This window comes from Mustela erminea, chromosome 14 (assembly GCF_009829155.1).
Source record: "Mustela erminea isolate mMusErm1 chromosome 14, mMusErm1.Pri, whole genome shotgun sequence".
Classification (NCBI taxonomy): Eukaryota; Metazoa; Chordata; class Mammalia; order Carnivora; family Mustelidae; genus Mustela; species Mustela erminea.
The window spans coordinates 19,040,467-19,063,956 of record NC_045627.1 but is presented as its reverse complement, the minus strand read 5'-3'; the positions used below and the strand labels follow the sequence as shown (position 1 = coordinate 19,063,956).

The 23,490-nt window shown below is 40.8% G+C and overlaps 1 protein-coding gene across 3 annotated transcripts in view; it reads left to right on the top strand.

Annotated features, from left to right (window-relative positions):
- The window catches only part of A1CF (APOBEC1 complementation factor), a 79,540-nt gene extending 56,492 nt beyond the window's left edge, over window positions 1-23,048 (top strand). For 2 of the 3 annotated variants that reach the window (XM_032313420.1, XM_032313422.1), the window contains 6 exons: window positions 4,463-4,560; window positions 8,666-8,939; window positions 10,875-11,080; window positions 16,104-16,240; window positions 16,934-17,076; window positions 20,117-23,048. In XM_032313420.1, coding sequence (XP_032169311.1) covers window positions 4,463-4,560; window positions 8,666-8,939; window positions 10,875-11,080; window positions 16,104-16,240; window positions 16,934-17,076; window positions 20,117-20,268 — 1,010 coding nt within the window. In that variant the 3' untranslated portion in view covers window positions 20,269-23,048. The remainder of the gene's footprint in view (window positions 1-4,462; window positions 4,561-8,665; window positions 8,940-10,874; window positions 11,081-16,103; window positions 16,241-16,933; window positions 17,077-20,116) is intronic. The other variant, XM_032313421.1, reaches the window with a different exon arrangement.
- The last annotated feature ends 442 nt before the right edge of the window (window positions 23,049-23,490 follow it).

The following is a 23,490-nucleotide window of genomic DNA, read 5'->3' as shown; positions in this document are numbered from 1 at the left end:
ATACGTCTACCAAAAATTAAATAAAAACTCCAATGTATATTTGTCCAATGAACAATGTTGCACTATTGCTGTAGACACAAGGTCAACACTCACATTAAAAGATGTTCAACATCACTCGCTATTCACCTGGGAAATGCAACACCAAAACATTGCCCCCTGGCCAAAATAACAATCACAGTAGTAGTAGCGCTCATCAAAGATGATGACACAGATGCTGGGAGAAGTTGGAGCAGAGAGAACCATGTGCCCTGTACACGGAAATACAAAATAACGCCATCACTGGGGGAATCGACACCCTGGGTCCTGAAGAATAGATAATCACGGTGGCTGCCCAGGGACAGGGGAGAAAGGACTCAGAAATGATTATTTAATAGATCCAGGGTTTCAGTTTTGGTTCACGAAGAGGTTCTAGAAATGCATGGTGAGGACAGTTGCAAAATATATATCTCCCTTTTATCTAATTAAAACATTACCATTTTGCTTTGTTCTGTTTTTGCTTTTTGGAAAAGGCTGGAATGAGAAATGACTCAAAGACTGCTTCCTGTCCTAGTCTCCTGGTCACCAGTTTATCCCATTAAAGGGAGAGATGAGCTCGTGTCATCCTAGTTATAGTGAAAATAATAAATGCAGGCTCTCTCTCCCTCTCTCCTCCTCTCCCCCTCTGGTGGCACAACTCAGGGCTCTATAGTGACCTGTGGCTGCTTCTTGGCACTGCACAAAAGAATATAAACTATGGAGGGTAGAGGAGTAGCAGACACCTGCTGTATTAGGAAGAAAAAGTCAGAGCTGACTAGTTTATTTTCCAGTGGAAAGGGTGTGTTTATACTTACCTAGGAAAATTTCCAGAGAGAATAGGAAAATAACCCCTTAAAAACCGTATTGAAAGTTTGGATCCCTCAAAGGAGCCTAAATATTCCTGGCAAATATTTGACCCTATTATTTTAACCCTGATTAACCTAAAAATACTCTACTGACATTCAGAGAAATAACTGATGATCAGAACAGAAACTGGAGCTGAAAACCTCAGTTTTTCCCTGTGTAGCCTAAGGCTATCTGCTGAAACTCCAATTATAGTCATTCTACAAAATCTGATTTCCCTAAAACAGTTTCACATCCAAATCATCAAGAGAGCATAAAATAGATTGCGGGCTCTTCCCCTGGGCGTTTCTGAATCAGTGGGTCCAGGGTGGCGGTCGAGGAGGCCAGGCATTAGCATTTCTCCTGAGTTCTGGTGGGGAGCTAAGGCTGCTGCTCAGAGGACTGCACTCTGAGAACCATGGCCTTCAGATAGCGGCATGTTTCTCATGAGGTAATTGATGCATTTCTGACAAGTGGATCATGAATCAAGTAATATTTTTCCAGTTTCCTACATTATGACTTTGGAGTCTTTTACATCATTGCTGATGATGACCACTGATATTTTATGGCTTCTGCCCTCTACCAAGTGATGGTCCATCAGTAAGTAAACTCCTGCAGACTGAAGAGGGGCCATACCATCATAGGCCACGTGGTGAACACTATTGTAGGGAAAACCATGCTCCCTTTCTAACTTGTTTCATGAGGCTAGATCTTCATTCATTAAGATTTCCAAAGTCAGGTGCAGCTGAACAGCCTAGCTTAAAAATCCAAGCCAGGTTCGTTACCTGCGAGCAGAGCTGGGGGACATTTAGATGCATAAGCATCTGAAATGCCACCTAATGAATGTAAGTGCTGGAAGCTGGAGTGGGAATTGACTGGTAATAGTTGCTCTTCCCCTGTATTATTTGTAGAGCAGCCTTTGCACACACGGTACTAGGTAGGACTTGGTGATGACAATACCAGGACACCCCTGAACCAGATCCTGTGCTCGGGGGCTAATGGCCCAGAGGAGCCTAGATGAAGGACAGCACTGAAGAATGAATGGAGCCAAGACTGGAAAAATAGAGACCCTCATTGGCCTCCCCTTTCATTTCTCAATGACCAGGACAAGCCATGGGGTTAGGTCATGGTAGTTACCCTACCCGATCCTGAAGGACTAAAGAGACCGTGTTGGAAGGTTGGTTAATTCCACATCCCCTGCTTCATGGTCTCAAATACCTTCATGTACTTCCTCAGCCTTGCCAGACAGTTGTGCCCTGGGCAATGACTGCCATAAGAAGTCAAGGGTTGGACGCTGAGGGACGAGAGGATTACCCCAGGTTTTTCAATGATCCCTGCATTACAGCCCTGCCATCATTCCAAAAGACGACAACTTACAGCCATCCAACCATTGTGGGAGAGTAAAAAGTCAAATTGCCTTTGTGATCTAGAAGATAGATAACTGAACCTTGATAGGAGAGGACAAAGGAGAGCCCTTGTCTGCTTTTCTCATCCTTCCTATGGAAGATCCCATGATAGGTTCTGTGTGGTGATTACGATAAGAGAAGGAACGCCGTCTCTGGAGACACCCCCGAGTCAGAGTCACTAAAAGACGACAATTGGCATGCTAAACGATTAACTGATAACAAGTTACACAAGTGTCCATTTCATCTTCACTCCAAGAAGAATAACTTACTCTTAAGACGGTGTAATCAACAATATTTTCTAGCAATATTTTAATAATAAAATGTAAGTTTCAACTGTTTGGTAAAACTTTTTTTTATACATGTTACCATCAACATATGCAGCAGTTCCTCTATATAAAAATAGATTAGGTTGATTTGTTATTTTCTTATTACACAAATAATAAGCATTGTAAATGTTTGCAAAATACCAAGGCATATAAATTAAAATATGAAGTTTCCCTTTATTCTCTCCAAATTTTCTCCCCATTCCTGAAGTAATCTCTATTTTAACAGTTTGGTCTCTGTCTTTCCAGTTCTCTTTCTGTGTGTATATCCTTATTTATGTGTGCACATACATGGGTTGGGATTTTTTTTTTTTTTTAATTATTTATTTATTTATTTGACAGAGAGAAATCACAAGTAGACTGAGAGGCAGGCAGAGAGAGAGAGAGGGAAGCAGGCTCCCCGCCAAGCAGAGAGCCCGATGCGGGACTCGATCCCAGGACGCTGAGATCATGACCCGAGCCGAAGGCAGCGGCTTAACCCACTGAGCCACCCAGGCGCCCCATGGGTTGGGATTTTAAAAACATAAATGTTTGAGTATTATACTTACTATTTTACAAACTTTTAAAATTTAACAATAGGTCTTAAATCTTTCCACGTAAGTATACATAGGTCTATTCTTTTTTTTTTTTTTTGAAGATTTTATTTATTTATTTGACAGGCAGTGATCACAAGTAGGCAGAGAGGCAGGCGGAGAGAGAAGGGAAAGCAGGCTCCCCACTGAGCAGAGGGCCTGAGGCGGGGCTCGATCCCAGGACCCTGAGATCATGACCTGAGCCGAAGGCAGAGACTTGAACCCCCTGAGCCACCCAGGTGCCCCCTATTTGTTCTCTTTAAATACTCATTTTATTTGATATGAATGTATTGGGTCTATAATCAATCTCATGAGAATAGACTTTGAGTGGTTTTATTTTTGCTATTTTAACAGCGGTAAAGTTATGTCTTTATGCTGATCCTTTTGCTTCTCTAGCACTCCAGGAGTGCTTCTATAAAAGACATTTCTCAAGGTAGAGTTAGTGGATATCTACATTGTTTCCAACATTTAAATATTATGAACAGCATTGCAAGGAACTGTCTTGGTTTTCTGATATTCTTTCAGAAACCACTTTTTTATAAAACATATAATGTATTATTTGTTTCAGGGGTACAGGTCTGAGAATCTTCAGTCTTACATAATTCACAGCACTCACCATAGCACATACCCTCCCCAGTGTCCAGAATTACTTTTTTTTTTAATCAAAAGAACATCAGATAAGCAGTTAAGAGATCTGCGTTCGGGTTCCTAGCAGTGTCAACTCTTATGAATCTCACTTCCCTTGTCAGAACCCTAGGTTCCTAATCTAAGTTAAAAATACTTACATTAAGGCCAAATAAATTTTTTAAAAAGCTTAAAGTAAATCATCACTAAAGTCTTTCCTAATTCTAAAGTTTTATTCCATAAATCAAAAGATGAAACATTTTTCTGGGGAAAAGCCATAAAATTTTAAAAGGTAATCGCCTAAGTAGAGATTTATAGGATGTCTAATAGTTAAGTTCAAATCAGTTCAGTGAATATTTCACTGAGTATAAGTTACTATCTTTTACATTTTATGCCAGACATAAAATGCCAGAAGATATGCCAGAAGATAGTGCTTCTATCCTTAAGGATCTTATAACCTAGGAGGTGGGAAACTCTAATTGATAACAATAAGGCAAAATATAGGGCATGTTAAAAAATATACAAATAAATTTCTGTTGGATGTGTAGAATTGTAAACCTGGACCTAGTGAATATTCTCACTAAGATCTTAGCTAAGTAATGAGTCTCCCAGAGAAAAAAAAATCAAATCATTCTCAGGGCTCTCTCAGTTTTTGCTAATGGGGCTACTTTGTTTCTAGGTGCTGTGGAGAGGGTAAAGAAGATTCGAGACTATGCTTTTGTGCACTTCAGTAATCGAGAAGATGCAGTAGAGGCTATGAAGGCTTTAAATGGGAAGGTAAGGTAGAACAACACGTACACACACACACACACACACACACACACAGGTTTCACACAAGTGTGTTGTGTAAACTTTATTCAGAAGAACAATCCCGCAAGTCTGTGTCCCTCAGGCTTTCTCCACTTCTGACAAGACTGCACGGGTCCATTGAAGATGAACACAAGAGAAGTGACAGAAACACAATGCAGATGTGGCTCATGTGTCTGGCTCTACCTCTAATTTGGGGAGATTTGAACAAGTCCCTGGCTCTCAATTTCCCTACAAAGTGGGTGATTGGAGTACATTATTTCAGGGCATTTTTCTCAGGCCCAGTTTTCTCTCATTACTTCAAGAGATTATCACCTCATTACTGTAGCATTTTGGAGGTTGAAGACCAGAAAACAGGCCAATTCTGTTGTCATTCTGCCCTCAGAGTTTGCCTTTCCTACTCTGGAAGACTCTGGGTCTCTTCCCCTTGCCAAGAGTGGGGTGAGGGGAAAATTAGGTTCTAAAATCCTTTCTCCTGACTTGTACATAGAAATCAAGATCATATTTACTTATTGGTGCAATAAACATTAAAACCTTTCTATAGACAACTTACTTTGCTAAACAATGTCTGGGACAAAAAAAAGAGAGAGAGATACTTGTCACCAAGGTAAAAGTTTACAGAGGACTAGAATGGGTACACAAACATCTTTCATGGTTCAGCCAAACAAGTTCAGGTTCACTACATTTATAGATAGAGAGGTGAGAAAGTCTGAAGGAATCAGTAAATCTTCATGGAGATGAGAAGATGGTATCCATGAGAAGTGATAAAAATTGGACAGAATTCCCAAAGGAAAGAACCGCAGACATGGAGAAGCAGTCTCAGAGACATAGAATTTGGAAAGAGCAGGAAATGACTGAGGAACAGTGAAAATAGACCGATTCAGTTAGAACATCACGCACGTAGGACCGTGTCGCCTGTCTGGCTTTGAACAGTTAGTCTTAACAGCAGACGGATGGTGAAAGGACTAAGGACAGAAGGGTGAGTGTGGGGGAGGGAACTGAAGAGAGGTGGAACCGAAGCTCAGGCTGTCAAGGCAACAGGGGGCAGGAAACGTAATGGGAAGCCTCACGGAGAGAGGGCTGTGTAGAGCAGGTCTCCTTGGAGAAGCAGGGATCTTTGGCCAAAGGACACAGCCAGGGGCTAAGGGAGCACCTCTGGAGCAGGTCCTTTAGTCCTTTAGTCACAAGTGGCTGGGTTTAGGGAACCTCCATATGTTTGGAGGGAAAAAAAAACAAAACACTTGCCTCCAAAACACAAAAACTGTAAAGCAAAAATTGAAAGCAAATTGAAATACACGTCCTTGAAGCAAAACATGATTTAGTCTTCATTGGTGATTACATTTAGTATCATAAAATTGTTACTACCTTGAAAACAATCTGTAGGTTCATTTCTCAATTTGAAAACATTCCTGAGGATACATGACAATTGCTGAGAAGGGACTGTCAGTCATAAATTATGTGCTAAACAGTTACATTGAAATAATCACAATGGAAAAATATTCAAATTGTTCCCAGTTTTTAGTTAGATATTTTTATAGCAATGTGTACATATATATCAAGGTTAAATATATATTCAAAATCTTAAAATATGTACCAAATATTATAATTATATCTAACTATAATGTTGCATGGGAAAATGAAAAGTAAGTTTGCCTAGGAACTATGTAAGGCTTGAGTATACATATGCATATTAATAGTTGACCTATCAGACAGGGTGAGACTCAAAAGCTTTTTGTGTATTGGTGTAATGATCACATACAATTTAGGGAAATGAATGTACTAAGAGTTGTAATTTTGTGGAGTAGGAAGAGAGGTATCATTGGAACTTTTTGAAAAGCTATTATAGTCACGCAAATAGGAAGAAATAGGGCTTGACCAAGGGCAGGAATACAAAGTAGGAGAAAGCGCCACACAGGGCTATGGGGGATTAATTCAAAACACCCAGGAAATGACTGGATGTTGGAGTGAGCAAGAGTCACTGCTTTTCAATATGGGAGACCATGATGATGTGGTCAGGGAAGCCAGGAAAGGAAACCTAATTAGAGAGAAAGGTGATGAACTAAGCTTTGCATTGGATTGTTCACTTGTTCTGGAAATAACTTGTGGATGTCTGTGATGTGCAAGGAATTTTGCTAGGCTTGGGAATACACCGATTAATAAGATGTCGTCCTATCTCTTGAAACATCTAGACCAAATAACTAAAATACAATACTGAGTTTAAAACACTATTAAAGGGACAGATAAATGCAGTACAAAATCTATTACAACACTAAATTGGGCTTTGCAGTAAAGAACCATTCCATTAAAAATGTCTCTTGATATGGAAGGACCTAGAAGCAGAGGTCTATTTGGGTGTCTCACCTTCCTCCAGACAGGACTGAAGATAAAAATTATTTTTAATTTTTTAATTTTTTTATTAACATACAATGTATTAGCCCCAGGGGTATAGGTCTGTGAGTTGCCAGGTTTACACACTTCACAGCACTCACCATAGCACATACCCTCCCCACTGTCCATAACCCCACCACCCTCTCCCAACCCCCCTCCCCACGGCAACCCTCAGTTTGTTTTGTGACATTAAGAGTCTCTTATGGTTGGTCTCCCTCCTGATCCCATCTTGTTTCATTTATTCTTTTCCTACCCCCAAACCCCCCATGTTGCATCTCCACTTCCTCATATCAGGGAAATCATATGATAGTTATCTTTCTCCGATTGACTTATTTTGCTAAGCATAATACCCTCTAGTTCCATCCACGTCATCGCAAATGGCAAGATTTCATTTATTTTGATGGCTGCATACTATTCCATTGTATATATATCCCACATGAAGATAAAAATTCTTATATGTAATACCACTCTGTTCCTTTGGACACTCAGATCTGTTTCTTCTAATAACATTGACACCAGTGTGAGATAGTTGAATTTCATCAGGATTCTCTCTCTCAGTGTATTCCAGCTATTATGTTAAATACTGGCTCCTGCTCCTAGAAAATCAGGCTGATATATGAAACTAGGAACAAGTGACAACCAGGAAGCACAACTTTGGCCAGCAAACCTCAATGGTCTCAGAACCACTGAGCACTCACAAAATGGTGAGCAGCTATGACAGGGAATTCTGGAGGGAATGTTTCATATTACTTGCTTTCTTTATAAAAATAGAGGCTTATACTAATCTTACACGGAAGAAGCTACAAGTGCTTCCTCACAACACCTTGTCCCATCAATAAGAACTACCTCAATCCTTCAAGCATTTGTTGAGAGACATCTTTGACTCTTATGTACGCAAGCCATATGGGAAAGTGAGTCATGCATGTAGCTCTCCCCGCAGCCCTTCTGGCCAATATCTGGATCTGCTTGCAAACTGTCCAAAACTTGCATTAGAAAAACAAACAAACAAACAGAACCTGTCCAATAATCCTTGAGGACAAGTTTTAAGAAGTGTGTGACCTGAGAAATCTCAGTACTGCCCCTGCCATCCCAGCCAGTTCCCACCCCTTTTAAGCCTCTCTTCTCTTCCAGTGAAACTTGCCTTTCACTGGCTGCTCTAAGGAGTAAACTGTCTAGCTGGCAGGTGGCCCAAAAGATCTGACAAGGCCATCCCTGCCACAGTGGTAACAATGGACAAGATTTCCTTACTGGTTTCCTACCAACTTCCCTGTGCTGTGCTAAGTAGTAGACATTATATTCCACCCATTATTAACCTAAAATTTCTTAGAATTATATATGTAACTTAAAAAAAAAAATTATATATGTAACTTAAAACATATACCGTGTAAAACTTTCACATAATTCTCTGTCACAGGGACTGTATCACAAAATTTACAACCTGAATGTCAGGGGTCGGTGCCCAGTTTGTTCGCATCAAACCTGTCGCATATTATATGCAATTTTCCAACAAAACCACTCAGGAAAACTCAACTGACACATGAACATGAACCCATGAAGAGACAAGATATGTATAAGTGAGACCGTGACCAGACTGTCAGATTGACTAACACCCAAGAGACCAGGGCTCAGGCACACTTGACTGTCTTCATATCTTCTCATGTTGATTCCTCTTTGCTCTCTACGACAGGTGCTGGATGGTTCCCCCATTGAAGTGACGCTAGCCAAACCAGTGGATAAAGACAGTTATGTTAGGTACACCCGAGGCACGGGTGGAAGAGGCACCATGCTGCAAGGAGAGTACACCTACTCTCTGGGCCATGTTTATGATCCCACCACAACCTACCTTGGAGCTCCTGTCTTCTATGCTCCTCAGGCCTATGCAGCAATCCCTGGCCTTCATTTCCCAGCCACCAAAGGACACCTTGGCAACAGGGCCATTATCCGAGCCCCTTCTGTTAGAGGTAATGCTCATCAACTCTTGCTCTAGAATAACTCTACAATTTCAAATGATTTGTATTGCCACAGCCTTAGACAAATGGGATGGACCCACTGGGAGAAAAGGACTGGGAAATAAATCATTTATGAAAAATCAAGAATTATTATATCAGTAGTTGTCCTTCCATAAATATCTTTTTTCACATTACAACTGGTTATTGAAAAAACTTGGTCAGAACATAGCACAAATGGGTCTAATGCATACAGTTGATCATTGTCTGGGCCCATAAAATTTGATCAGACTAAGTAGTTAGCTTCTCCCTTATCACTGGACCACTATACTGCAGTCATATGGGACTCATTAAAAAACCCAAGTGAAAGCAGGATAGTCCAATGGAAACCAATTATCTCAAATAGCAAAAAACAGGTCAAGGCACATATATATTTGACGGTAACTCAGTGGCATCAAATTCATACATAATCACAAAATATCATACGTATTCTAACAGATATATGAGATACTTTCAGCTGACCTCACCCCAGAAATACATGCTGTGCCTTCTAAAAGGCCACACTGTCGAGGAAATCAACCTATTTCTCCAGGATATGGGGAACGAAATAGTAAAGTTCAAATAGAAGAAAGACTAACTACCAAACAATAAATCTTTCCTATGTAATCCTACAGAAATTCCAAGTGTTCACCCAGTTCTCTGGGCTCAGTTCAAACAATATAGATGTTAAGGAAAGCATTTTTATTTTGAATAAACTACCCTGTCTCTGCCTAATGGGATCCTTCTGAATGGTTCTGCTAGGATAGAGTTAATGCCAAAAGAATGCCAGTTCTATCTTCCAAATAGGACACCACTCTGGGCAATTCGGCAATAAATTGTATTTAACTCTATCCTTGGGTTTTACTTAGAAGCAAAGGGGCATATCCAGATTACTGTGAAAACAATTATCTTACTGTGTTTTGCTATTTTTCAGGAAAACTGAATTGACCATCCTAGAAGCTCTAGTCTTCAACAGCCTTAAAAGTTCCATAATCATAATAAAATCACTCCACCCAAAATTATAATCATCAGGTTATTCTCCAGGATATTTATCTATGTGATGACAAATTATGTCGTTGAAGTATTGTGCATTTATAATCTGAAATCATATTGTAAAATAATGCATACATTAAATATAAATTGTCAACCAGTTGTAATGTAGGAAAAAAACCAATTTTCACTCTAAGGGGAAAAACAACTTATAACAAGAAAGGAATCAAAGAATGATATTCATGGATGAAGGGTAATCAATTTAATTTTTTTTATCACTTTACACCACCAATAGGAAATCAAAGTAGTAAGATAGCAAACAAAAAATCAAAAGGAATCTATTAATGAAACTCAGTGGAAATAAAAGTCTCAATTGTCCGAACATAAAACAGAAAATAGTGAACCAATAAACATGGTTTCTAAATGTTCAATGTTTCCCAACCGATCATTGGGGTTGGGATTATTGGGGAAGCTAGAATTCATTTCTGATCTACTGATCAATGATAAAAAATGCAAGACTTATTTTAATACATGTGGTCATACCATGCTGGGATGTTTAAATACCTTCCCAACATTTATTAATCTATAGAGGAATGTCAACAAAAGATCAACCAAAGATATAAATTACAATTTTTTTCTCTGTGCCAAAGTTTTAAAGTTGCTCATGCATTTATCAGTAGCTCTGACAATATGGCTTTCTTCCACAGATTTAAAAAAACAAAAACAAAAACAAAAGCAAAACAAAAACAAAGACACTTACTGTGAACTCTATGTTGAGTTTCATTATATTAGAATCCTAGCGTTTTCTATGCATCTTGAGGGCAATGATCAATGTGACTTGGGCTAACTTTTCCATTACAGTAAGATTCAGGGTGATCTTCTGGTGGTTTGATTCAGTTTAATGCCTTCTTACATTCCTAGAAATTTACATGAATGTACCTGTAGGGGCCGCGGGAGTGAGAGGACTGGCCGGCCGGGGCTATTTGGCCTATACAGGCCTGGGTCGTGGATACCAGGTCAAGGGAGACAAGAGAGAAGACAAACTCTATGACATGTTACCTGGAATGGAGCTCACTCCAATGAATCCTGTCACTTTAAAACCTCAAGGAATTAAACTTGCTCCCCAGGTAGGTAATGTTATTCCAGAGATAAGTTTCCTTCTGTTGAGCCAAAGACCATCCACATTTGCCTTTCATCAAATGATCTGATTTGATCCCTCCTTGGGTTATTGTTTGGTTGGGTTGGGTTAAAGAGGTCAAGTGGCCAATCAGCACAACATACAGCGAGAGAATGCTGCCCCTTGAGGGCCACTGTTCCATCACGGGCTTTCTTCTATTTCCTAAATAATCTGAACAAAATGGAATGTGAGGATTCTGAGAGCTATTAAGAATTATCAACTGATATCTTACATGAAAATAACATGAAGCAAAGACCCTATTTCAAAATTAACACCTGCTCTGAAGGAGTTGGCTAATGGGGAGTATTCATGACAGGAAATGAATAGGACACTTAGGACATCTTCTATGGGAAACACTGTGTGAGAGAAAACACCATACCACCCCTGGTGATGTCATGACTTGTATTAATGATAAGATGCCATCGGTCATATCCCATTAGGTCTCCCACGAGGATTTTGCTTGGGGAGGGACATGATGGTGACTTTGTAATGCTTTCATTCCACAGCTCCAAGTTTCCATGTTTCCACATGAGGCTGTGGTTTTTATTATTGGAAAATTGGAAGTCATAAAAGCTGTTCCAGGGTGGAAAGTGAATAACAGGATTAAAAATAAAACAAAACAGGATCTGTGTGAACCCTGAGCCTATTGCCTGGGGCTGTGCAGTCCATGCCAGGCTCTCTGTAGAGACACTGGCTGAGGAACCCATGCCAGTTGTTCAGAGATACAGTTAGGGGATCCCAAAGGAAAAATCCTTACTCCAGCATGGAAGTAGCCTTCTTATTGTGATTAAACAGAAAGCATGGTTTTCTAAAGGCTCATCCTGAGTATTATTTTTGTAGGATCAATAGGGATCTTGTACATACAGATTAGTTCATCTAAGGTTTCTGCTAACCCTACCCAGGCAATTAAAAATAAAGATGCCTAGTAGAGTGGCACACAGCACTCATTTCTTTGATCAAAAACCATCTATTAGGCACACACCATGTTAGGTGCTGGGCATGGAAAAGGGAACATAATACAGTCTTTGTCATCAAAAATCATATGGGACTCCAGTGAGAGGATCCGGACAAATCAACAGATCATTACTGTAAACTCTATTGACTGTCATGGTGAAGCATTGCCCAGAAAACATGAAGGCTTGTCATCCAGTCGATCTTGGGATAAAATATAAAATAAGGAAACTCATTAAGGAACTAGAATACTTAGAAACCATTTAAGAAAATAAAAAATAATCATCATTATCAATTCCATGTAATACTTCTAAGAACCGCCAGAGAGTGAGGAATGATCTCGGCTTCTTATATTAAACCCAGGTGAGAAACTGGTCATGGTCTGTGAAAAACCCACAGCAAATATCATTCTCAATGGGGAACAACTGAGAGCTTTTCTACCAAGGTCAGGAACACAGCAAGAATGTCCACTATCACCACTGCTATTCAACATAGTACTAGAAGTCCTAGCCTCAGCAATCAGAAAACAAAAAGAAATTAAAGGCATCTGAATCAGCAAAGAAGAAGTCGAACTATCACTCTTTGCAGATGATATGATACTATATGTGGAAAACCCAAAAGACTCCACTCCAAATCTGCTAGAACTTGTACAGGAATTCAGTAAAATGTCAGGATATAAAATCAATGCACAGAAATCAGTTGCATTTCTATACACCAACAACAAGACAGAAGAAAGAGAAATTAAGGAGTCAATCCCATTTACAATTGCATCCAGAACCATAAGATACTTAGGAATAAACTTAACCAAAGAGGCAAAGAAGCTGTACTCAGAAAACTATAAATCACTCATGAAAGAAATTGAGGAAGATACAAAGAAATGGAAAAACGTTCCATCCTCATGGATTGGAAGAACAAATGTTCTGAAAATGTCTGTGCTACCTAAAGCAATCTACACGTTTAATGTAATCCCTATCAAAACACCATCATTTTTTTCAAAGAAATGGAATAAATAATCCTAAAATTTATATGAAACCAAAAAAGACCTCGAATAGCCAAAGGAATGTTGAAAAAGAAAGCCAAAGTTGGTGGCATCACAATTCCAGACTTCAAGCTCTATTACAAAGCTGTCATCATCAAGACAGTATGGTACTGGCACAAAAACAGACACGTAGATCAGTGGAACAGAATAGAGAGCCCAGGGGCGCCTGGGTGGCTCAGTGGGTTAAAGCCTCTGCCTTTGGCTCAGGTCATGATCCCAGGGTCCTGGGATTGAGCCCCGCATTGGGTTCTCTGCTCAGCAGGGAGCCTGCTTCCCCCTCCCTCTCTCTCTGCCTGCCTCTCTGCCTACTTGTGATCTCTGTCTGTCAAATAAATAAATAAAATCTTTAAAAAAAAAAAAAAAGAATAGAGAGCCCAGAAATGGACCCTCAACACTATGGTCAACTAATTTTCGACAAAGCAGGAAAGAATGTCCAATGGAAAAAGGACAGCCTCTTAAACAAATGGTGTTGGGAAAATTGGACAGCCACATGCTGTCCAATGGATGGTCCAAGAATGAAACTGGACCATTTCCTTACACCGCACACAAAAATAGGCTCAAAATGGATGAAAGATCTCAATGTGAGAAAGGAATACATCAAAATCCTTGAGGAGAACACAGGCAGCAACCTCTTTGACCTAAGCTGCAGCAACTTCTTCCTAGAAACATCGCCAAAGGCAAGGGAAGCAAGAGCAAAAATGAACTATTGGGACTTCACTGAGATCAAAAGTTTTTGCACCGCAAAGGAAACAGTCAACAAAACCAAAAGACAACTGACAGAATGGAAGAAGATATTTGCAAACAACCTATCAGTTGAAGAGCTAGTATCCAAAATCTATAAAAAACTTATCAAACTCAATGCCCAAAGAACAAATAATCTAATCAAGAAATGAGCAGAGGACATGAACATACATTTCTGCAAAGAAGACATCCAGATGGCCAACAGACACACGAGAAAGTGCGCCACATCACTTGGCATCAGGGAAATACAAATCAAAACCACAATGAGATACCACCTCACACCAGTCAGAATGGCTAAAATTAACAAGTCAGGAAACAACAGATGCTGGTGAGGATGCGGAGAAAGGGGAATCCTACTACAATGTTTGTGGAAATGCAAGCTGGTGCAGTCACTCTGGAAAACAGCATGGAGGTTCCTCAAAGAGTTGAAAATAGAGCTACCCTATGACCCAGCAATTGCACTACTGGGTGTTTACCCTGAAGATACAAATGTAGTGATCCAAAGGGGCACATGCACCCCAATGTTTATAGCAGCAATGTTCACAATAGCCAAACTATGGAAAGAATCTAGATGTCCATCAACAGATGAATGAATAAAGAAGAGGTGGTATATAGATATACAATGGAATACTATGCAGCCATCAAAAGAAATGAAATCTTGCCATTTGCAATGACATGGATGGAACTAGAGAGTATTATGCTGAGTGAAATAAGTCAATCAGAGAAAGACAATCATCATATGATCTCCCTAATATGAGGAATTTGAGAGGTCACATGGGGGGTTTGGGAGGTAGAGAAGGGGGTAGGGAGAGTGTGGTGGGGTTATAGACATTGGGAAGGGTATATGCTATAGTGAGTGGTGTGAAGTGTGTAAGCCTGACGATTCACTGACCTGTACCCCTGGGGCTAATAATATATTATATGTTAATAAAAAATTAAAAATTAAAAAAAAAAAGAAATTGGTCATGGTTTATAGGGATATGTAAGGAACCACCTCTCCCAACTAATTAAAGTTCTTTATTTAGTCTCTGCATCTCTACAAGGACAGCTTAGAAACTGCAGGTGATGCCACCGCAAACAAACATAGATAGAGCTTTAACAACCCCATGGCAGGGTCAAGGTCATCAGACAAGAGCCAGGAGACCAGGTGTGCCCAGCAGAGTCAGGAGTTAGAGTCCATACTCTCTGAGCGCGTGTTTGCATGACAGGCTCAAAGAGGCAGGCAGAATGTCTGCCAGCTAAAGCAGTCTACTGGTGCCCAGGACCCTCCGGGAACATTTTGTAGACAACAAGAGATGCTACAGAGCCAAGAGTCGTAACAAGCAAAAGTCAGTAGAGGATATAAGAACAATCTACAAATTTAATAAACTGGAAAATGCCCTGCGATCGCAGCTGGATTCGTTTCAGAACCAATGAGATAAGAAGTTCCATGGAGTCAGCCCGGGGCACTGTTCTGTCCCCAGGTCTTATTCTTTTCACAGTGAGGCCCTGTTTTGCAGTTTCCTGAACCTGCTGACTCATGGGAGCACTGGGGCTGGTGGGTCACTGAAAATGACTGCGGGATGAAAAAAAAAAAAAAAAAATGGGTGCCTGGAGACAAGATTCAGCTTGGAGTAGTGAAAAAGGCAGAAAAAAGCATGCAGGAAGATTGTAAAACTCAGATCTTTGTAAAAACAGCCAGAAGTGGTATTTTGCCAAATAAAGACATTGTCTCTGTCCACATCCATCTATTAATGCTCACCAGTAACTAATAACCATTAAACTTTTTAACTCAATTTTTTATGAAAATGTGAAGTTAAAACCCTATGACAAATGACATGAAGTAAATATATTCTTAGGTTATTTTCTCTAAAACATTATAAATAGAAGGATTAACGGTAGTCATGAGGAAATGCAGCCCCGTGCTTGAAATGTCCACTGTTTTTAATGGAATAAATTCATCAAACAAATCATAAAGTTAAACTATTGGTAAAAAAGTTACAGCTAATGAACTCAACTAAAAACATATTAGAATAAATGGTGTGAAAATGATTTTTGTGAATTAATCGACATAACATTTTAAATGGAGTTCAAGTTGAGTTCATCTTAAATTTTATGAGTCATTAAACCCTGTGGCATTTTCTATTTTCTTAACATTAGCTTAAATGCTGAAGATTAGAGTTTAAAAACCCTGAAAGCTGGAGAAATCATGCAAATGTGACATTTGAAAGGGAAATCACTTTTTTTTTTTCCACGCTCGTAGATATTAGAAGAAATTTGTCAGAAAAACAACTGGGGACAACCAGTGTATCAGCTGCACTCGGCCATTGGACAAGATCAAAGACAACTTTTTTTATACAAAATAACCATTCCTGCCCTGGCCAGCCAGAATCCTGCAATGTGGGTAACATCTCCAAATTCCTAATCTTTAACGCTTTTTAGAATAAGAGTCTCTTGTAGATCAAGTGTATTTTATCACTACCCCAATAAGCGAAACACTTGGGTCTACTGCTTGCTCATGTTTCATTAAACACAAACGCTGAGATGTGTAGTTGGGACGAACGTACCCAGGGGGGTCTGACATCTGGGGGGTCTGACATCTCAGAGGTTCTGAATTTCACACAATGTAGACTGCACAGTGTAAGCAACCAGTAAAAAAGTGCAGACATAAAATGCAACAGGAATCGGAACTAGAGTCCATTCTTTTATCTGTGTAGTATTTAGGTTGAACCATATGAAATTGCCATTTTATCCATGACCACAGCCTATGCAAGGTCACTTACATTTTGGATCAAAGGTCCTCTCTGTGGGTAAGTATCGCCGCCTGGAGCCTGACTGGGTACACGTTTTAGGAACCATCCTGTTTCATGTGTACCTTAGAAAAGTCATGTGGTGAGTTCCAGGTGTGCTCCAGGAATGTCCTCTTGGCCCCCCGCTGTCGTCTGCACATACACCTGTAGAGGTCTTCAATGCAAAGAGAATGAAAACCACGCGGATAAAATTCCATCATCAGCTCCTCTTAGCCCACGAACAGCGACTTGGGTTTTGTCCCATCTCAGCACCTCAAAGGTAACACCTGACTCTGCCTTGCAGCCACCCCTTCACGCCTCCGAAGCTCAGTGCTTACGTGGATGAAGCAAGGACCTATGCGGCCGAGTACACCCTGCAGACGCTGGGCATTCCCACCGAGGCGGCCGATGCCCCTACCGCGGCAGCTGCCGCCACCGCCTTCCCAGGTGGGAAACATGGCACCCTGCCCCGGGGTGTTTGAGAAACAGCCCCCCCACCCTGGTACCCTGAACTCTGAGAGTTGTTTTTGAACTCCACCCACAATAAATCTGGTTACACATTCTGTGGCCAAACGCACGGGGCAGATGCGGGAACCATCAAGGTAGGAGATAAGAGTGAGCGGGAAGCACAAGAGGAGTCTAGCCAGCTGTGTGACCTTGAAAGAACCAGTCTCTGTGCCTGGATGGGTGGGGTTTTGACTTTTTTGGTCAGAGAGTTCGGAACTACCTAGCAAGAGTTGTTTTTCTGCCTGGCGGGCGTTTCCCTAAATGCTCAGCGTGGTTTATTACGCCTGGAATGGTCCTGATGCTGCAAGAAGTAGGCTGTAGCGCAATGGCCCGGTGCAGCGGATGGAACCCAGGACAGCAAAGATGAAGGAATGGGGCCAAGTCAACTGGCTTTTAAGGAGTCCTGGAACTTGAATCTTTGACTCAGCCTGACTTTTATGGCTTTGCTTTCTGAAAGAAATGTGTAGATCACATTTTTCTTTTATTTTTAAGATTTTATCTATTTATTGAGAGAGAGAGAGAGAGAGAGAGAGCAAGCACAAGTGGGGTGAGGGCCAGAGCAGAAGCAGACCCCCTGCTCAGCAGGGAGCCCAACGTGGGACTCGATCCTGGCACTCCGGGATCATAACCTGAGCTGAAGCCCGATCCCAACAACTGAACCACCCAGGCACTCTAGATCACGCTTTTCTTAAATTATGTTAAGTCAAAAACTGTGTGTATGAGAGAGACACAGAGTGAGCAAGAACCTTTCAGTATGTAGATCATCAGCTTTCATTTATCTGCCCTATAATTTTGGACTGGAGCCTATGCTGTTGGTTCAGAATAAAGCCTCTCTGTAGATCGGCACACCTTCACGGTCCTATTTAAAAGGCTTTTCCCCATTTGTTATGTACCTACGACAAATGCTAATAATTTTAAAAAATGAAGCCTCTAGAGATTAAAAGTGACCAGATAAGAAATTTGTTTTGTAGATCCTTCCTTAGCAGTTAGCTTGAATACTCCCATTCTTTTTTAGCAACCAAAGTTCATTTGAAGACATTGGTCACTCCAACGTGTCACTATGTCAACGGACCTCCCTTAAGACCAAGTCAGAGATCTGACTGGACCCAGACATGGGGCGTTTCTATCAGTCCATTCTGTCACGTGCTGGTCACGGTCAGGCGTGAGAACTGCTGTATTCCTCTCATCTGTAACACCTGGGCTCATCTCGCTTTCTTTTGTTTCTCAAAAACGGCAAATATGCTTTCCATCCCAGCAACTAAACACATTTCACACACGAACACGACCTCAATTCCCGCTTTGTTCCAGAGAACATGGGGAAGATGGGTCGTGCGCCCCCGCGAGGTTACCAAGGCAACAGCTGCCACCATACAGGGCAGGTCCCCTGGGCTGGACTGGGGCCATCAGTCTCAGGCTTGCTTTTCACAGAATGTGGTGTTGACATGTCCGTCTACTGGGGACCTGTGCCAGGGTTTCTCGGTTCCTGGAGAAGGTTGAGCCCCTGTCTCATGGAAAGCTGCTCCCCAAAGACAGCTAACTAATGTACTATAAAAATAAATGAGCCCCTGTCAGAATGTTACAGTTTGCTTGCACATTGGAAAGAATTCGCTTTCACCTAAGAATGTTTGATCTTGTCCTCCCTCCTGTTTGCTCCTGCAAGAGGTAAAAAATATTTAGGGCATGAGAGTTGTTCTGGGAATGCCTAAGAATTTGAGAGCCTCTCTTAAAACTTTGCTGTGGAGTCAAGCAAAGAATAATAGGTTCCAAGGGAAGAATCTGTTTAAAGTCCAAATACTCTTGCACTTAAGAAAGTGGCCAAATTGAAAAAAAAAATTCAGAATTCCCAAAGATAAAATCCACACGACACACACACATGCACATGCACTCTCACACGTGGGTCTTTCTTACTCACTTATTTAGAAATACTCTTTCCAAAGTCATGAAAGTAATTGGTAACACATTTCTCACATCCTTGGAAAACATACCAAACTTCAGTAGTGCGTTAGTCAACATTACTGGCCAAAGTGCCCAAGCCAACGAGTGGATTTAATTTTTTTAAATATAGTCCAGCCAGCTTCCTGCCACCACTTCCTGAGAAGCCACCAGAAAGAAATCAGTGTGTCTGGGCTTGGGATGACTGCCATAGCACATAATCCAAATGGATGGTTTTGTTGTTGTTGTTTTAAATCAGAACCCCATTTGTTGCTTAAGTAAATTTTTCCCCTTTTTCTTGTCATCTTCACACTTTTTGGATTATCTCAGAATTAGCTTAACTTTGATCTTAAACATTACCAAGGAAACATTGCTTTTGTACAATAGCGGTGATGCCCTTTTCTCTAAAAGTGAATGTCCCTCAGCCACACATCATCCTAACGTGACCGCGCATGGTGGCCTCCTTACTATGTAAAGCCCTACAGTTTGGTGGTGAAACAAGAGGTCTTGGCCCTTCACGGTTGGGTCTAAATTAAACAGACCAGGTATTTGCTTGTATGGTGCTATGCAGAAACACGTTAAAACTTTCCAAATTGTTCCTAAAGCAATGGTTTTTAACATTTCATTTAGGTGGGGGGCATGGGTCCAGCAGCAGACCCACAGAGCCCCACCCCTCAGCCCGGCCAACCCGTCAATCACCTCCGCTCCATTATAAACTCTGAGAGCCTCTGCAAAAGTTCTCAATCTCAAGCTTTAACCAACTTGGCATCCTCTTAAGTTTCCATTTCTTGGACTCTCTCCCCCGGGTTTCCAGTTTTCTAAGCATGAAGCGGTTCTGGTACACGCAGCTGACCTCACTTTGAGGCATGTTGTCCCCTAATCAAAGAATCTAGGTATTAGGTCCCCTGAGTTCACTTTTTAAAAACCTACATATTAACTTTTGGCTTTAAGTGAGGTTAACTTTTGGTCTTCCCAAGAGAAGACAATAAAGCAGGAGGGAGCAAATGTGCATGGCTTCTGATAAAGTTTTCTCCACCTCCTCCTCCAGGATACGCTGTCCCCAGTGCAACGGCGCCCGTGTCCGCAGCCCAGCTCAAGCAAGCGGTGACCCTTGGACAGGATTTGGCAGCATATACGACGTATGAGGTCTACCCCACTTTTGCAGTGACTGCCCGAGGGGATGGATATGGAACCTTCTGAAGATAGCTTTAAGTTAAGAAACACACAGAACTCTATCCAGAAGAAATAAACCTCTCGCTCAGTTTCCTTATATGATCACAAGTCCTACTTTTCCTAAAGAGATGCCTTTCTGGAGACTGCTCAGCTTACGCTAATGGTAGAATCAAGACACGAGGACATATTCCTGGTAATATCAAGTATCAAGAAGCCTCTTGTCCACCAGAAAGCTTAAGAGCCATTGTCCCCAAAAGTTGGTTGTCCAAGGTTCCTGAGGGTCTTGGGCGTGTGTTTATGCTCCCTGATGACGTGGAGAGAGGGCTTTTAACCAGCAAGTGTTCGAGGGCTGAGCTGACCCGGCCAGTCAGGAGCAACAAGGGGAGGCAAACAAACTCCAGAGCCTTAACCCCAGCTCACAGCCGCTTCTGTGATACACAAAGTCATGACCAGGCAGCAGGAGGGTGAGAGAGGATGATTTTGTAGAAATGCTTTCCCTGTGGCGTACCACATGGGGTACATTCTCAGGCCCGAGTCTGTGAAAGACAGCCCAAGGTTTGATGGGGCCAGCATCACTTCCATCTGAAAATGACCCATCAGTCTGTCCTGGGTGTCCATCTCCCTGCCCTTTCCATCTCCTGGGGACCCTTTGGAAATCCATGTGATGTGTTGCAGATAAGGATAAAATTAGTCCAGACCCAGTGTTTATTAAACTCATCCGCCCACACCTCTCCTTTCCTGGACCATCCCCGCCCCCCCATCCTTCTGAAGCATCTCCCAACACAGTAAGCACCCTGACTTAAAATGGACTCTTCTCCCTTTAAACATTTTGACTTTGTCCACTTGGATTTATTTTCACATGAGTCTCATTTTGATCATGTCAAATACCATAAAAATGTACACCCAACCTATAGGAATATCACTTAGACTGCTTTTTCCTATTCCGCAAATGGGCTGAAAAGTCATTTCAAGGAAAGAAGTGAAGGTCTACTCTTATTTCTTTGGTGTTTTTGCAATACCCGGACCACCATCCAGCATTCAGAGACAGTTATCTTACTGTGGGGTTGGCCTTGGATTGTCTAACCCACTTACAGTCAGTCTGCCAAGAAATCTACCTTCCTTTCCTTCCACTGTCCACAAGTATCAGACGGCTTTACCATATTTGAGCCTTTTGGTCTTGAAATGGACACAGAAAACCTTACAGACACATACCCTACGACTGCTTAGAAGTGGATTCTTAGACACCAGCAAGGGTGTTTGTGACCCAACTTCTCTAGGGCTTTAGGCCTCTCTCCAGGAATATCTCATGGGGATTCCAGAGCTACAAAAACGGGGAGAGAGGGAACAGAAGGCACTACTTTCTTGCCATACTTGTAAATGACCACTTTTGGCTCAAAATTAGAAATAATTGAGGTCTGAACTCCAAATACCTATCACCACTGCTTCTGTCTCTTTAGTGGCTTAAGACATACAGCACCAGAATTTCCAGTTTAAAAAAAAAAAAAATCCCTGTGCCCTGGTACAATTTTACAGGACTCGAAAGAAAACATAAACCCAAAGACAGAAAAATTTGTCAACTCTTGAACAGAATCCTGTGATCCAACATCAGCCCAGATTCCAGTCAAAATCAGCTAAATTTCAGTAACAATGAAAAGTTCCTATAACTTTTCAGTTCTGTTAACTCCAATCAGACATCAAAGGCCTCGAGGCTATAGCTCACACTCTGAAAGGCTTGGTGCTTTTGGCTTTACATGTTCCTCATAGTCCATAGGCCAGTGGTTTCCAAACTTGGCTGCACGTTAGGAACACCTGAAGTGTCTTTCAGACCACCAATGCCAAAATGGCGCCCAATCCCCATTACATGAGAATATCATGGGGCAGGAGCCTGGCCCCCTCATTTAAAGATCTTAGATGATTTCAATGTGTAGCTAACTTTGGGAATAGCTATAGTCTTTCTATTTCAATGCTCCCCCCCTAATATTTTCTTGATTTATTTCACTTGCATTAAATAGAAAAATGCAAAAAAAAATTGTCCAAGTTAAAACAGATAGCCAAATCATATTTTTATAAGTATTCATCTCATTAAAAGTAGGAATTTGAATGTAACTCATATTGGCTTCAAACTAAATCTTGGCCCAAACTAATTCTAAAAATGAGAAAGTAAAAAATTCCTCCATCAGCATTTCTTAAGGTCCAAATCAACGTTCCCCTACAGACCTGCTTTTATACTCAAAAAGAGTAATGACTTTGGGGCAGGCAAGTTCCTACTTAGTCCAAAAAAGCATTCCAAATTCCAAGAGCAAAAGTTTTCATGTTCTTTAAAATCTTTGAAAATAGAAAACAGTGCTCTGAATGTCTAGCCAATGCCAAAGGGAAGGTCTGATCCAGAAGAGTTTTAAATGTAATCAGAATGAATAGGTAGTTAATTCAGGAATGTTTTATGAGAAAAATCTTTATTCCAGATTAAATTATTATGATTTTTTAAAAAGACTCAGAACAGAAACCTAAATATACAAAAACTGGCAAAGTGTCAAGAAAATTGCCCCCAGAACACCATCTCATTTCTTGCCTAGGGAAACACAAGTATTTGTACATTTACTTCCTAAGGACTGATTTTATTCAAGTGAGTAGATGTGGTTTCACTCTATTAAAATCTAGAGAATACTTTGAATTCCACTAGAACATATTCATAGAAAGTATCAATGTGTCTACTGTGCCATCTGTATTTACTTTGCCCAGATTAAGTACTGTAGGGCAACTACACAGCTCTACAACTCAGGATACAGCTATACTGAGTGTGAAACTTTTTTAAAAAATGGGATTTTAAAAAATCATGTGTAAAACCGAAGGTTTATTTTGCATGATGTTTATATTTTTAGACTTCGGGAAATTAGCACCTACTTAGGACCTATTATATCTTGTGCATCAACCTCTATTTTTTTGTTATTTGTTACTTCATTGTTTCTTAGGAAAAAAACTCTTTATATAAAGAGGAAATTTAAAATGAGTCAACCAACCAAAAATAAAAATAAAATGAGTCAACCAACCAAGTGATAACAGAATACCCAAATCAAAAATTTAGAAGCATCTAGCAAGTTAGAACAGAGTTTCTAAGTTTCAGTAATTAACAGCTTAGTGAACATTAAAAGCAACCACTGTTACTTAGGAAGAAATGGACAAGCATCTATCTTCGTACCTATAAAAATGCTGTCTGTTCTCAAATTCCTATACTTCTCTCCCAGCCCATTA